Genomic DNA, 15737 nt, shown 5'->3' with positions numbered 1-15737 from the left:
GCAAAACCACTCTGAAAACTACCTGAAACTAAACTGAATTGAAAACATGAATAAAAAATAAATAAAAAATAATAATAAAGTGCCAAACTATCATAACTCTAGAGTAGAAAAGAATATTTATAGGTTCTATTTCTAAATGTGTGTTACAGATGGAGTGTGTGTCTCACTACAGAGTGGGAATTGTAGTCCAGAAAGTCAAAAGGGCACTCTGGAGGGAGGGCTGGGTCAAAGTGGGCTGAGCAATTATATCAAATTTTAATCACATTTTATGATTTCTGCTCCCAATGATCACAAAAACAGAAAAAAAACAATTATTTTGCACGTTATATTTTGCAAGTAAACTCTCGTTTTGTCTTGTCTTCTGAATAGAACTTTTTTTTTTGCAATATCTTTCTAAAAGACAACGAGTAATCGTGTTTAATAATCGTGATTTCAAAATTGACCAAAATTCAATTATTGAAAAATAAATGTCGATAATTGAGCAGCCCTAGGTCAAAGTTAAGGGGCATAGGGAGTGGGGACACGTGAGGGAATGGGAGGATGAGGATGAGGACTGAAGGCTGGAGCAGACTGAGGGTAATGTGTTTTCTGTGAACTCGAAGAGTTGACCAGAGGTCGGGAGGGGACGTCACCCCAAAAGTTCTCACAGTTACCTTATCCCCTGTGAACTGCGCTGGGAGCTGCCAGTAGAGCAGATCATCCTGGTGCAAGCTGAAACCTTTGTAGACCAGAGCGTACTGAGAGGCAGAGGAAGGAGGAGAGGAATAAGAGAATAAGCCACAGATGGAGAGCGAGGCAGCCAGACTAAATAATAAGCAGGCAGAGAAGCGACACAGGCAGGCAAGCATGACGAAAAGAGCTAAACCTGACAGGAATCTCGGGACAAATGTGCGACACACAGCTAAACTCCTGGAAGTACATGTTCTTTAGCATGAGTGCTAACAGTGTAAGGATTCGCATTGTGCCTTGTCTGACAACTAAAACAACCCCTTCCACAGTCAGTAATGTGAAAATGACAACTTGCGTGCGCTTCAGTGAGAGGCTATTTCAAAGCAGACAACAGTATAATGACAGAGCGTTTTAAAACCAATGTTACTCTCAAGTGGACAATTACAGTGACAGCAGTGAGTGGGAGCCAACAATGGAACATACCATCCAGTCGAGCACTGGAATTGAATAATCCATATTTTGGTAACTCTGAACTAAATAGATTCACCATTACTTCAGTAGATCATCAATTAGGTCAGTGGTTCCCAAACTCTTCCTGCACCCCCACTAGAGAACAATCTATATATACAGGCCTGTATGCATTAAATAACCTTTACCTATTGTCATTTATATAGTTAATTTACATTGCTGCCATCTGGACACAGATACAGGACACCGAGGTGTAGAAGGACTCGCTTCGGCAGAAGCTTTGTCGCTTATGCCATAGCACTGCTGAACAAACTATTTCTCTTTATTGTAGTAGATCTTCTTTTTTTGCAATTGCTTTGGAACTTCTGTTTGGAAAAGTCTGTTTCCCATGCCAATATAGCCCGATCAGTTTCTTCTTGGACTGGGAGACTGGCAGTTGGCTCCTTAGAGGGAAATGTGCACATATTGTCTTGCCTTTGTTTACCCAGCAGTCATTTCACAAACTTTTATGCTTTTCTAGCAGTTCAGCAGAACCATGCATTATGTATTTATATTTACCGTCATTGTGCCTCCCCTGGATAACCCCCCCAGTTTGAGAACCACTGTGTGAGGTGCTCAAACGAGTTTCTACACTAAATATTAACTGCCCTGGACAAACTGAGGACAGCTGTTTATTAACTTTTAAAGCTTTACTATCTGAGTCAACAACACAGTTTCCCATGACTATGGGCAAAAGAGGCGAGACATGAAATCAGCCAGTCAGTCATGCCACTGTCTACCTTGCTGCCGTCCCCAGAAGCGCGAGCAGAAGTCTTGCTCACTGCGTTCTTGCTCTGTTGATCCACAGCAAGGCCGTAACCCCAAAGAGAAATACCAGAAGTCACCAATATGACCGAAAAAACAAACTGGACGGTAAACCTCTTGCAATCTCTGGCAGTGAGTGTACCTGCAGATGGCGAGAGTGGCCTGGGGAGTAGGGCTGGCGTCTTGTTGGACTAACTGAAGAGGCGATACCAGACAAAGGAGAAGGGGGGCTCAGGTTACGGAAAGACGATCGAGAGGAAGAGGAAGAGGGGGAAGTTGGGACCCGAGAGGAAGAAGAGGAAGAGAAGAAGAAGAAGAAAGAAGAAGAAGAAGAAGAATAGGAATAGGATTTAGAGGAGGAGGGAAAAAATGGAGGGGAACCAGCTCGTCCATTGGAGAAGTTAGAGAAGAGTGCCCAGACCTCATCATCCAGCTGTCTGACATCACCCTGGGGAGGCGGAATGTAAGAGAACCGGAGATACAGAAATGTGTAACCATGGGAACAATAAAAATGAGACAGAGACGGTGGTTTAGAATTTAGTTCCTCCACGATGTACACTAACGTCCAACACAAGAAGGTGAACATACTAGGTCATGCTTTTTAGTCTATGATGCTTTGGATGTGCTGCACAACAACGTTTGAGCTCGGCTGAATAGTTTCTCACTCTAAACAATCGGATCACACAGATAAAACAAACAAATCACCAACTTCTTGCACTGCAGAAACTTTCCTGAGACTTTGCATACCAACTCAGACTTCATTGTGTTTCACACACATGCAAATGCACACGTAGAGTTAGGGCTGGGCGATATGGAGAAAATCAGATATCACAATATTCTCGTCCAAATACATGGATGTCGATATTGCAACGCTATTGTAGGGTTGAGAGTTGGTGCTTTCACAACATATTTTCACAATGAGATTTTTGATAAATAACAATCAGTAATGTGGATATAATGGCCAAGTGGGTAAAGGCAAATACTAAAACAGCTAGAAGAGTCTTGTAAGTTCAGTTCAGTTACATATTTTACTTTAGTGTGGCCAGGAAAAGACTTATCACGATATTACGATATCCAAAATCAAGACAATACCTAGTCTCATATCACGATATCAATATAATATAGATATATTGCCCAGCCCTACGCAGAGTCCGACGACATGCTGCTGCTAGGTGACCCTTCATCAAACCAGGGTGATTCTCCATGCTGCTACATCTATGAAATGAGGGAATTTATATTTCATATATGTCCACAAACTCCCAGCGTGTTAGCATCACTTATTATTATATTAGTAAAAGTGTGAGCAATGGCTTTAATATAGCTATCTACGGTGCAGTTCATACTAAATACCTGGCTAGCTCTCGTGGTTCTGTAGCTGTCTTTACGTTCAGAGGCCATTAGGTTCCAAATGGAAGCATCCTTCCTTAGCTGCTCCTCTGGCGTGTATGAGTCACTCTATTGATGTGGATAAAGCGAGCTCTTTGATTACTTTCCTTATCACTGAGCCGATGGTATTTGGGAGTGTTATGGGAGTGTTATGGCAGTGTTATTCGAGCAAAGTTAAACGGGTATGAAGTTCTTTAATGGACCATTAATGATCAATCTGTTTACATGGCTCATGGGATGTGGAGCAGAAAGCAATTTATGTGTGCATTATGAACTGCAATGTGATTGGTCAGATCTAAGAGACACTTAGTGGCCACCTTCTGCTGCAAACACTGCTGTAAAACACAATGCTTCTAACAAAAAATTTAATAAACCCCAAAATGATATAAATAGAGCTGCAAAGATGAATCGATTAATTCACTTATAAATTAATCGGGAGTCATTTCTTTATGAAAAAAGAAAAACATTATTTTTGATTCCAGCTTCTTAAATGGGAATATTTCTGAAGTTTCTTCACGCCTCTGTGACAGTAAACTGAATATCTTTGAGTTGTGGACAAAAAAAGGCATTTGAGGACGTTATCGTGGGCTTTTGATCCACTTTTTCTTGTTTTATAGACCAAACAACTAATAGATTTATCGAGTAAATAATCCACAGAGTAATCGACTATGAAAATAATTGTTAGTTCCAGCCCTAGATGAAAACCATAAAACATGTATCCATCATGTATGGATATGCATGACATTCAGTTTATTGCACAATGCCACATCAGCAGTTAATACGAACATGCCAAACAGCACCATACTTTAAACAAAAACTACATTCCCAACATGGCGACCGCTGACTGGCACTACTCTACCTGCTCTGCTCGTCTCGTGCGAGCAAAGAGGGACTCTTTCTATAGAGAGTGCGGGGGCAAACACAAAGAATCGGACAGCTATGTTATGTAAGTGGAAACTGGGGCCACTTAAACTGCACATTATTCTACCCTGTGAACACAGAGTAAACAAGATGAAAGAAAATGTAGCAATGGAAGCAAAAACAGACTGAAAAAGATATCTGCTTGGAAAGAAAGATTGGCTCAGGTTTGAATGAAACGAAGCAGAAATAGACAGCAGTAGAATAAGAGCGGTCTACAAGTTTCTGATGAGTGCTGCTCAGAATCTTTTATGCAGCATTAAGGGGTCCATGGTCTTGCTTGAGCTACTTCCAGTGATTTAGCCGCTGCATGTGGTCTTTGATACTGACCTTGTCTCCCTGGTAGACCTCTGGAAGCTGCCAGTAATGAGGCTCCTGTCCCAGGTAGTCAAAATTGGTGTAGGACAGCTGAGTGCCTTCAGTGGAGACCTCCACAGTGAAACCAGTGAAGATGCGGTTGGTGCGTTGACGGTTCACCAGAGCAAAGCCCTGGAAGTTTCCTGGAGAAAAGACTGAGGACACCTACAAGAGTACATACGGGACATACAATAAGATACAGTATATTCAAAAAAAACTTAAATATAGTCTAAAAAAAAAATACTAGTAAATTGAAAAACAGACCCAGGCACCGGAGTCAGAACAGCGGTCATTCATAATGTTACACCTCCGTTAGCGATTTAATTATCTGTTGGGCATCAAACTAAACAAAATGACACCACCCAAACTAGCAGTTAGTCTGACCAGCAGGGAGATGATGCAGTCTACTTTTTGGATTGAGGTATAGTTGTTCATGTTTACTAATACTTTTCGACTGTCTTAAACCATAGGAATAGCATTTTAAAAATCAGCATAGCTCCCCTTTAAGTGTTTTGCTTTCCAACCCATCAAGCGGTCTTCCAGATTTACCAATGTATGGCTTATTCTAAATGTGAAGTCTGTAAGTGACCTTTATAGACTTCATGTTTTCACCCTTTCGCCCTGGGGAAATTCTGAGTGACATGAAGTCAAAATTTATCCTTGCAGTTATTCAGGAGAGGGTAGATATAGAGTGCAGAAATAATTTCCTGCGTGGCGAGTTAGCAGTCAATTTCTGGCTGACATCATTGATGGATGTGATCTTACTGGTTCGGAACCACTTGAAGGATGGTGTGAGGAGAGCGAATTTAGATCTCCTTGAATTTAGACTCCACAAACCTTTTGCTCTGAAATAAACGTGTAGCACATGTGCTGAAATGAACTTTTCTGCAGCCTTGTTGCTTTGTCCAGTGCAAACAATGTGCTTGGTTGTTCAGAGGTATGAACCATTGCACTTAAAGGCCTCACCTGGTCTCTGTAGTGGGTAGAGCTGGAGCACTGCTGAGTGACGCCCATACAGAAACAGGACAGGCAGCCATCTTTGTTTTCCAGGCTGAGATGGAAGGTTCCAGACTTGCAGCTGGAGCAAGATGGGCCTTCAACGTTTATCTGCAAAACATTATCAAGGAAATGAGAAACTAGGCAATCGGTCTGCCTTGGAAATGGGAACCAGGATCCAAAAGATAACAACCAGACAGGTGGTTTGTTTGATCACCTTGCAGCGGCACACACCACCAGTGCAGCCTTCATTTCCTCTTTGGTCACAATTAAAGCAGTTACCTGTAACAGGGCAGTAGACCACATAGTTACAGTGTGTACCAGCTCGCCTTATAAAGACACTTTGTTAAATCCAGATCAATTATATGAATGGAATCTTTGCAACTTGTGTTAAGAAAAAGATCAAGCCAGAAGATGGCCCTTAATATCCATCATGTTAAATGAAAACACAATATGTACCATTGACTTCATTGTTGCCAACACTACATCTCTGTCCAAGCAGTGGGTTGCCAGTGTATCCTGCCGCACATCTGAAAATAAAAAGGACAATGTGTTTGAGTGAATATTTCCAGTCTAGGAGGATACAAGTTTAAACCCAAAGAACAATGAGACAGGAAGGTGGGAAGTCTGCAAGAGGTGATACATTTGGTAAAGAATGTCCTTTGGGGAGTCATCTTGACCCTAGGTAGACCTCAACCACAAACAAAGGACTGAGTCATTCAGACATGGTACATAAAAGCTATTCTGTTATTCCATCCGTAAGTTCTCAATCTGCACTAAGCACATGTCTTCTATTCACACCCAGCTTTTGCACTAAATACAATACAGAGGGAAAAAAAGATGATGAAATGTGGCTTGGAGATGGATAAAGCACAGCCGCGGCTAAAACATTCAACATGCCTCAGATGTTGATTCCATCTCTCATATGAGTGTGATGCACAGGAACAGAAACATCATCAAAGAAAATATCACCAGATAAAAGAAAAGTAGTTAAAGTGCTCATTTTATGCTTTTTGGCTTTTCCCCTTTCCTTTATTGTGTTATGTACTGTATATTTTTTTTTCAAGTTATAGGTTTACAAAGTTAAAAAGCCCAAAGTCCCCCCCAAAGGGACTTAGCATCTCCAACAGAAAACACTGTTCACAGACTGGTCCAAACAGCTCTACTGTAGTCCAGCCTTTACTTCCTGGACAAACTTGCGTCACTTTGTAACACATGTTATAATGCTAACCTAGCTGCTAGCATGGCAGGCCCTCATACTCTGCTTCTGACTGGCTAGTAGTCCTTACCTAGGTACAGCACATGTGCAGATCCCAACAAAGATGGAACAGAAGTGTGATGCCTCACTCTGTAGCTAAAACAGTGAGCTCAACACACAGGGTGAAAAGAGAACAAAAATGTGTTTTCTGAAAATGAAACCACAAAAACCTATTCTGGTACAACCTCTAAATACAATGGTGAACCTGAAAATGAGCATAACATGAGCACTTTAAAATAAAAGCTTCACAACTAAAGAACTGATATCAGAAGAAAGTGGTTTTAAAGAGCTGTAGAAGAAAAGGCTACAGTAAGCTGCTCACAAGGAAAGTTATTTCTGATATTGTGACATAGCAAAGCAATCACACCTTCAAGCCAACAACCCAAACAACGCCACGGCCCCCGAGCAAAGACTTATCCAACCACAGACCTGTGCAGTCTTACCTCACCTGTCCTCTGGCAGGTCCGCCGGTCAACAGCCAACAAAAGGACTTCCATGCTATGAAATTGCTTTGGGAAACCCTATTCAAACTAACTCCTGAGACGTACAACAGTTTCTAAGGTGTGGTTAACTCAATCCTTGCAGTCAGTGTTATTTCATAGATTTAAAGACAAGGACATATCTCATTACATGGGGTAACAGAAAATACATCACAATAGATATGGTCATGGAAGTATCCTAAAAGTGTACACAACTAAAAGGCCTCAACTAACATTAAAGTCTGTTTAAAATGGACAAACAGCATAAACACAACATGGAAAACATTGTGGTCCCACATCACAGTATAATGAAAATAAACAATTTCACAAACAATTTAAACTTTAATTTCTCCCCAAAATGATGTAATGAATTATAAAATGATCTTCTTAAAAACTGTGTCTATGCCTTCTTTACATATCACTGAATGCTGATGATACAGCAGTTGTTCAGTGATTGATCAAACCTTTGTCCCGCTATTGGAAATATTGGGTTGTCAGTATCCAATGCTACTAGTCTAGAGTACTAGTCTACTGGTCAGATTGCCCTTAAATGGACTACAGACATTCATGGTCCTCAGAAGATGAATCATATTGTTTTCAGGTGCATTCATCCTTTCTGCTAGTGCCACCATTGGGCAAAAATACCAACAGGTACATAGAAAATATTTTTTTTTAAAGTAAAAAAAAGTAAATTCATTACATTTAGTTGTTGATTTTCCAAACCTAAGAAATTGGGCAAAATAAACTTTGACCTGCTGGTGGTGTTGCCAAAGGAAAAAGCCAGGGAATCACCAAAAGCATTAGAATCCATCCTCTGGGGACCATAAATGTCTGATGGCAATAGATCAGTCTAAAGGGCCTCATTGTTAAAGCTCTATGAACATATGATTATGATTGCAGCATGTATAGCTAACCCGCAGGATGCTAGATTGGTAGTTATGTTTGGAATGTCCTGGTTCTTTATCCTGCTAAGGAAGACTGCTGCAACAGGTGAAGGCAAGGCTGAAAACCCGAAGAAGCGCCCACAAAATATTTCAGTCAGTGATTGTGCTCAGCAGAAGTTCAGCAGAAGGACTAAAAAAAGTCCAAAAAAAAAAGCTATTTTTTTATCATTATTATAACTTAGAATTCTTCATGGGGGTGACAGAAACTACGCACTATAGCATTAACATATTAATTTATATTCTTAAGAGAAACATAAAAAAATATTTTATAAAATTTTTTAAAAAAATATCTAAAATTTAGAACATGTCGGGGCTCTCTGATTAAAGACATTAAGCACAGAACATTAAGTCCTAAAATCACAGGTTGACATGGAGGTGTAAGGTTTTTCCAGGACACCAACACGTATACAGTGCCTTGCGAAAGTATTCGGCCCCCTTGAACTTTTCGACCTTTTGCCACATTTCAGGCTTCAAACATAAAGATATAAAACTGTAATTTTTTGTGAAGAATCAACAACAAGTGGGACATAATTATGAAGTGGAATAAAATTGGATATTTCAAACTTTTTTAACAAATAAAAAACTGAAAAATTGGGCGTGCAAAATTATTCGTCCCCTTTACTTTCAGTGCAGCAAACTCTCTCCAAAAGTTCAGTGAGGATCTCTGAATGATCGAATGTTGACCTAAATGACTAATGACGATAAATAGAATTCACCTGTGTGTAATCAAGTCTCTGTATAAATGCACCTGTTCTGTGATAGTCTTAGAGGTCCGTTTAAAGCGCAGAAAGCATCATGAAGACCAAGGAACACACCAGGCAGTCCGTAATACTGTTGTGGAGAAGTTTAAAGCTGGATTTGGATACACAAAGATTTCCCAAGCTTTAAACATCCCAAGGAGCACTGTGTAAGCGATAATATTGAAATGGAAGGAGTATCAGACCACTGCAAATCTACCAAGACCTGGCCGTCCCTGTAAAGTTTCAGTCATTCAAGGAGAAGACTGATCAGAGATGCAGCCAAGAGGCCCATGCATCACTCTGGATGAACTGCAGAGATCTACAGCTGAGGTGTGAGACTCTGTCCATAGGACAACAATCAGTGGTATACTGCACAAATCTGGCCTTTATGGAAGAATGGCAAAAAGAAAGCCCTTTCTTAAAGATATCCATAAAATGTCTTGTTTAAGGTTTGCCACAAGCCACCTGGGAGACACACCCAACGTGGAAGAATGTGCTCTGGTCAGATGAAACCAAATCGAACTTTTTGGAAACAATGCAAAACGTTATGTTTGGCGTATAAGCAACACAGCTCATCACCTTGAACACTTTCTTCCCACTGTCGAACATGGTGGTGGCAGCATCATGGTTTGGGTCTGCTTTTCTTCAGCAGGGACAGGGAAGATGGTTAAAACTGAGGGGAAGATGGATGCAGCCAAATACAGGACCATTCTGGAGAAAACCTGATGAAGTCTGCAAAAGACCTGAGACTGGGACGGAGATTTGTCTTCCAACAAGACAATGATCCAAAACATACAGCAAAATCTACAAAGGAATGGTTCACAAATAATTATATCTAGGTGTTAGAATAGCCAAGTCAAAGTCTGACCCAAATCCAATCAAGAATCTGTGGAAGGAACGCTCTCTATCCAACCTCACTGAGCTCGAGCTGTTTTGCAAGAAGGAATGGGCAAAGATTTCAGTCTCTTGATGTGCAAAACTGATAGAGACATACCCCAAGCGACTTACAGCTGTATTCGCAGCAAAAGGTGGCTCTACAAAGTATTAATTATTCGGGGGGCTGAATAATTTTGCACGCCCAAATTTTCAGTTTTTTATTTGTTCAAGTTTGAAATATCCAATAAATTTTGTTCCACTTCATGACTCTGTCCCACTTGTGATTCTTCACAAAAACATACAGTTTTATATCTTTATGTTTGAAGCCTGAAATGTGGCAAAAGGTCGAAAGGTTAAAGGGGGCCCAATACTTTCGCAAGGCACTGTACTTGGAAACAATAATAAATGAATACCGTACTCTTGTGAATGCAGGAAACAAGAATGATGGGCACGAGGTTTTCAACATGATCTGACAAAGGTTTGGGGTTGATACTTATAAGAACTTGAGGTAGTCTGGCCATAAAACAATGAAAAATGTACACACATGAGAGGTACTAAAGCTAAGCTAACTCTTCATAGGAGGAATTTGTGCAATAGTATTGATAGTAATAAAATACACATTAAAGAGCCCCTATTAAGCTTTTTGGGGGGATAATTCCTGTCTATAAGTGAGTTATATAGTTTTTGTGTATGTAATAGATGTATTAGGTACAAAAAAAACATATTTCCCCTCTAAATGTTGCTCTCTCTCCTACAGACAGCACACTTTCTCAAATGCCTGAAACGCCTCGCCTGCAGTCCTGTTTGAAATTTGAAATGAGTGATGTCACTGATTGAGAAAGCCAGCCTAGTTTTTCATATGTGCTGCCTGAGAAGGCACAGCCCACAAAGCGGCTTGTTTGAATTTGGTTGACCAATCACAACAGAGTGGTCCAGCTGACCAATTAGAGCAGACTGGGCTTTTCGGGAAGGCGGGCAAAGAGCTCAGACTGAATGTTTCAGGCAGAGGTGCTGCTGCAATGGGGAGTATGAGAAACATAATGATTTTTGAACATCAAAGCATATAAACCTGTTCTAGTAGACACCAAGAGTACAAATGTCGAAAATGAGTATAATAAGGGCTCTTTAAAAGCCATTAGTAAAATATAACAAATCAGAATTGCATGTCCATATCTGGAAAGTCCCTCTAAAATAACTGTAAAATCAATCCCTTCATTAAGTTCCATTTACTTGATTACTAACAGACATAAATATCAGGATCAGAGCCTAGGGATATAAGCAATGGTAACAAATAAAAAAAATTAAACAACACAATATTCCCTAGTCATCAGGAATAATTTTGATGGGAATGGCCAGCCTTCCCAAGACAACATGAAGAGAACCATCGTGATTCTTTGACTGCTTTACAGACTTGTGATGTCCTTGTAAGAGCTGCAGTAGGTCCAAAACACTAGAATGAGTGTTTGTCTTACTTTTCTTCTGCTGTTTTTTTTTAGTTACTTTCTTGGCAGTGTTAGCCTTGGTTTTAGGGGGAGCTGATTTCCTTTTCACCGTTGTGGTAGAACTCTTCCTTGCAGTAGTAGCCTTGGTTTTAGCAGGAGTCGTCCTTTTCACCGTTGTGGTAAAACTCTTCCTTGCAGTAGTAGCCTTGGTTTTAGCAGGAGTCGTCCTTTTCACTGTTGTGGTAGAACTCTTCCTTGTAGTAGTAGCCTTGGTTTTAGCAGGAGTCGTCTTTTTCACTGTTGTGTTGGACTTTTTTGCAGTAGTAGCCTTGGTTTTAGCAGGAGTCGTCCTTTTCATTGTTGTGTTGGACTTTTTTTGCAGTAGTAGCCTTCGTAGGTTTTGTGATTAAGACAGCTTTTGTCACAGAATTCTTCTTTGTATTATGAGTGACCAACTTATTTGAGTTGCTCTCCATCTTTTTCTCATTTTGGTTAGGGTTGTGGGACATTTTTTTGAATTGCCTTTCGAAGACTTGGCACCCTCCTGAAACTTCTTTGGAACTGGTGCATCTTGCATATTGGTCCGTCCATTGTTTTGAATATGTAATAACTCATTTTTATTGGCCTGGTCAGGCTTTGTTTTGTAAGCTGGTGGCTCCAGTTGAAATTTAGTAATTGTTTTTTGAACTTGCTTTGGCTTTGTTTGGCTTGGCTGTGAAACATGTTTAGCTGTCACAGCAGACCTCCTAACTCCAGGCCTGTTTGTTATAGGCCTCATTGTTTTAGATGCAGATTTTGAGGAAGGTTTACTAAGCGTAGTCCTTAACTTAATCTTTGACAATGTTGACATTTGACTTTTGGATGTCCTTGTGACTGTGTTCTTTACTGGTTTAGTGATAGCGGGGAGAGCTGGGGTAGGTATACTTTTGGGCACTGTGGCTTTAGGGGCAAATGACATTTTTGTGGGTATGACTCTGACTGGGGGCTGAGGTGTTGAGTATAACGGGAGTGCGAGGACTGTAGCCAGTGAAGGCTGAACTGTCTTTTCCATAGGCGAACGGGAGACGTGTCTAGCACGTTTCATTCTGTTCATCTCCTGAGCCAGGGCAGTGAATCCGTCGATCAGGATCTCCAGCCTGCCCTCCAGTCTTGTCAGACGGGCATCCATATCGATGTAGCTCTTCTCCAGCTCGCTGACCTTCTTGTTCTTCTCTCCAGCTGACTGCATAGCCACAAGCTCTGTCAGCAGGGAGCTGAGATGACTCTGCTGGTTCTCCACACTGTGAATGCTCTCCTTCATGTCGAGCGTGTTGCTTTCCAGCATGCTCAGGCGCTGGTTAAAGGTGTTCAGGTGAATCCTGAGCAGGTGCTGGAAGCTGGAGTGTCTGCTCTCTGAGCTGGGTGTGAAGCGGGGTGGGAGCCTGGGTGCTGATCTGTTGGGGTTGACTGAGACAATGGCCACCCCAGTTGCTGTAGTGGAATGAGTAGTGCTATGGTGAGCTGCAGCAGACAAAGTACTAGTAGGGATGACAGTTATTCCTGTGGTGGAAGGCCATTGGTCTTCATCATCATCGCCACTGCTATATGAATCTATCTCTTTCTCCCAGCTGAAATTGAATACTGCTTCGGCTCCACATCCCACAGGTAGGAGGCCCTCCATGTGCTTCAGCAGGAAGGGGTCCCCACAACTGTCTGCAGACGGTTTCTCTTCTCTTAATGTCAAAACAGCAGAATCAGGTATGATGCAGGAAGAGACTTTCAAATTATAAATGATTTGCAAAGTGCGTCTTACACCCAAGTCACCTCGTCATCTTTGCCCTCGGAGTGGCAAAGATTGATTTACCCAGACAGGAGTCCTCATAAATGCCACATCTACATTTATGTCGTAGAAACACAGAAAATATATTTGGTCTTTGCACAGACACAAATCACATGAGCCAACACCTTAACATTTTGCTAGCAGCAAAGCTGAAGCAGATAGTAACCTCTAAGAAGGCTTCGGGAGGTAGACAGAAGAAAGCAAAAGTAAGATCTAAAGCCAACTAAACTAAAGGTTTCCTAAGGACATAAAGCACTTTCATTTCTTTTTTGCCTAGTTTCCTTTCCACAAACAATAATCTTTGAGTGATGACATACTCAGGACCACCAAAGGTCCCTTATCCCATAGCAAAGATATATCATTCTATCACAGCAGAAATTACCTTACATTTGCCATCAATAAATCCCCAAAACAAATACCACCAGTAGTTCTAGAAAAACAGCACACAGTACAAAACTTCAGAATGGGTGGCACCGATTTTTGTCCCCCATCCCCAGACTGACACCACTCAATCACAACTGCCTGGAAAAAACAAGAGAGATGCGAACCACAGACATGCTTATGTCCCTTTTCTTCAATGAAACCACTGGGTACCACTGCCAACCCCTGCTAAAATTGCTGCCGGCCCACCCAGTAACCGAAAACACTGTCCAGAAGAACGTGAGAGGAAGAGTGAGAGGAAAATAAAAAGGCAGAGGGAGAAGGAGGGGGAGTACCTTTCACAGCGTCGGCCAGCATATCCAGGGGGACAGTTGTCACAGGTCGGCTGACCGTCAGACTCCAGAAAACAGGTCGGAGAGAATCTGTGCAGAAACAGAAACAGAGGGCCATGCATACCATGAGGATGCTCTTTTTGGCAGTAATCATATACAGTGTGAGCTCTGTTTATTGTGGCACACCTGAATGGGCTCAGCCCCTGCATAGAGACAGAGTGCATTTAAGTCCCGCTCCCAGGGGGAAAACAACTTGCTGCTCTCCATTGACTTGTATTGCGTGAAGGTGCCTCCTCGTCTGTTCTGTCTGCTAGCAAACCACAGAAAAATGCCTGAAAGCTGCTGGGTGGTGATATACATTACTAACAATGTAAAGAACCCATAACTTAACTTTTTATAAGCTGCCGACCAGAAAAACTGAACTTTTATGAAGACAAATGTGGATCCAGACGTGAAGAATCAGCAGGGAGAAAAGAGAGACTGTGGGATCCTGGCACTAAGTTAATGTTATGGTAGCCTTAAGACAATTGCATATTTTACTTGGTAACAAAATATTTGTTGCACACGTAACGCTGGGCATAACATTAGCTTAACGTCTTCCCATTCTCCCTACTGATTCATCAGGTGTGTATCCACTTTTGTCTTCATAAAAGCTCTGTTTTTTCGGTTAGGCAGCTTATAAAAACTTAAGTTATGGGTTCCTTACACTGTTGGTTGCATCTTTTTCTGTTGCTTGCTAGCAGACAGAATTGACAATGAGGCACCTTTCTGCAATTAAAGTCAATGCAGAGTTGTTTTCCCCTCCGGTGGGGTGGCTTTCAGTATGACACGATGCGCTCTGTCTCTATTGCACACTTTTTACATCGCCAAAATCAACATTAAACAGAATAATTTTGACACAAAATCAAAAAACTTTAAGACATGAACTCACTGGTTGCTGGAAGTGGTTCCAGGACAGGGGCAGGGCTGGCAGGCCTGAGCACCACCCGTTACCGGGTTTCCATAGAAGCCAGTCTGACAGAGCTCACACCTTGGCCCGGCGGTGTTATGGAGACATTGCTTTTGGTCGGGACACACAGAAATAAAGAAAGGGTGAGATCCATGGAACAGTTCAATATACAGTACATTAAGAGTGATGGTGTGTTTCCACACGTTGGGATTTGCCAAGAAACCATTAGTGCATTCCACTGCACAGATCAAAGCTGCTGGCAGAAGAGTTGAAAGAGGAGAAAAAGAGGAGCATGAAACCTACCAGACACCTGCCGGTCTCTGCGTCACAGCCGCTGGCGTGACCGTTGCAGTCGCACCTCTCGCAAGTGCCCAGGTAAAGGCCCGAGCTGGTCCGAGTGTACCCTTCATCACACTCCTGCAACCAACATGGAAAAACACCTCAGGTGAGAGACAAGTGATGACAAAGAGAAACCTGTCTTTGTTCCTCTACACCAGGGAGACAGACTGCAATTATCATCAAATCAAAGGGTTTACTCTGCTATTATTAACAAGCTTAGGCATATCTGTGTTTCTTTCATTCCTTTTTTCAAACTCAATTAAACTAACTAATCTTCAAAGTTCAATCTTGAACTTGGAAACAGCAGCTCAAATTCTCAACTTCAGGGTTGGTGTAGCTCAGTACAAAGGGTTGGGAACCGGAGGGTCGCCGGTTCAAGTCCCCGTGGGGACCAAAGTACGGTGTGTGGATTGCTATGTTGAAAGATGCCACTTCACCTTCTGGGCACTGTATTGTGTGAACAGTTAACTTTGTGTATGCTTTAAAGAAGCGTATTAACAAGGAGTGTTTTTTTCCCCCTAGAATGTATGTGTGGTGTACTCCTCATTGTCTGGCAATGCCGGACTAATTGTGATATGAT

At 41.6% G+C, this 15737-nt stretch overlaps 1 protein-coding gene across 12 annotated transcripts in view; it reads right to left on the bottom strand.

The window, feature by feature from the left end:
- The window catches only part of hspg2 (heparan sulfate proteoglycan 2), a 122381-nt gene that overhangs the window by 44621 nt on the left and 62023 nt on the right, over positions 1–15737 (bottom strand). For 9 of the 12 annotated variants that reach the window (XM_032519888.1, XM_032519878.1, XM_032519881.1 and 6 more), the window contains 11 exons: positions 15122–15235; positions 14801–14928; positions 13873–13959; positions 6058–6128; positions 5816–5880; positions 5569–5709; positions 4576–4767; positions 4187–4225; positions 2084–2389; positions 1917–1970; positions 654–737 (listed from right to left, as the gene is read on the bottom strand). In XM_032519888.1, the coding sequence (XP_032375779.1) occupies positions 654–737; positions 1917–1970; positions 2084–2389; positions 4187–4225; positions 4576–4767; positions 5569–5709; positions 5816–5880; positions 6058–6128; positions 13873–13959; positions 14801–14928; positions 15122–15235 (1281 nt within the window). The remainder of the gene's footprint in view (positions 1–653; positions 738–1916; positions 1971–2083; positions 2390–4186; positions 4226–4575; positions 4768–5568; positions 5710–5815; positions 5881–6057; positions 6129–13872; positions 13960–14800; positions 14929–15121; positions 15236–15737) is intronic. The other 3 variants (XM_032519880.1, XM_032519886.1, XM_032519887.1) reach the window with 3 other exon arrangements.

This window comes from Etheostoma spectabile, chromosome 7, assembly GCF_008692095.1.
Source record: "Etheostoma spectabile isolate EspeVRDwgs_2016 chromosome 7, UIUC_Espe_1.0, whole genome shotgun sequence".
NCBI classification, from domain to species: domain Eukaryota; kingdom Metazoa; phylum Chordata; class Actinopteri; order Perciformes; family Percidae; genus Etheostoma; species Etheostoma spectabile.
This window is presented reverse-complemented; position numbering and strand designations above follow the sequence as displayed.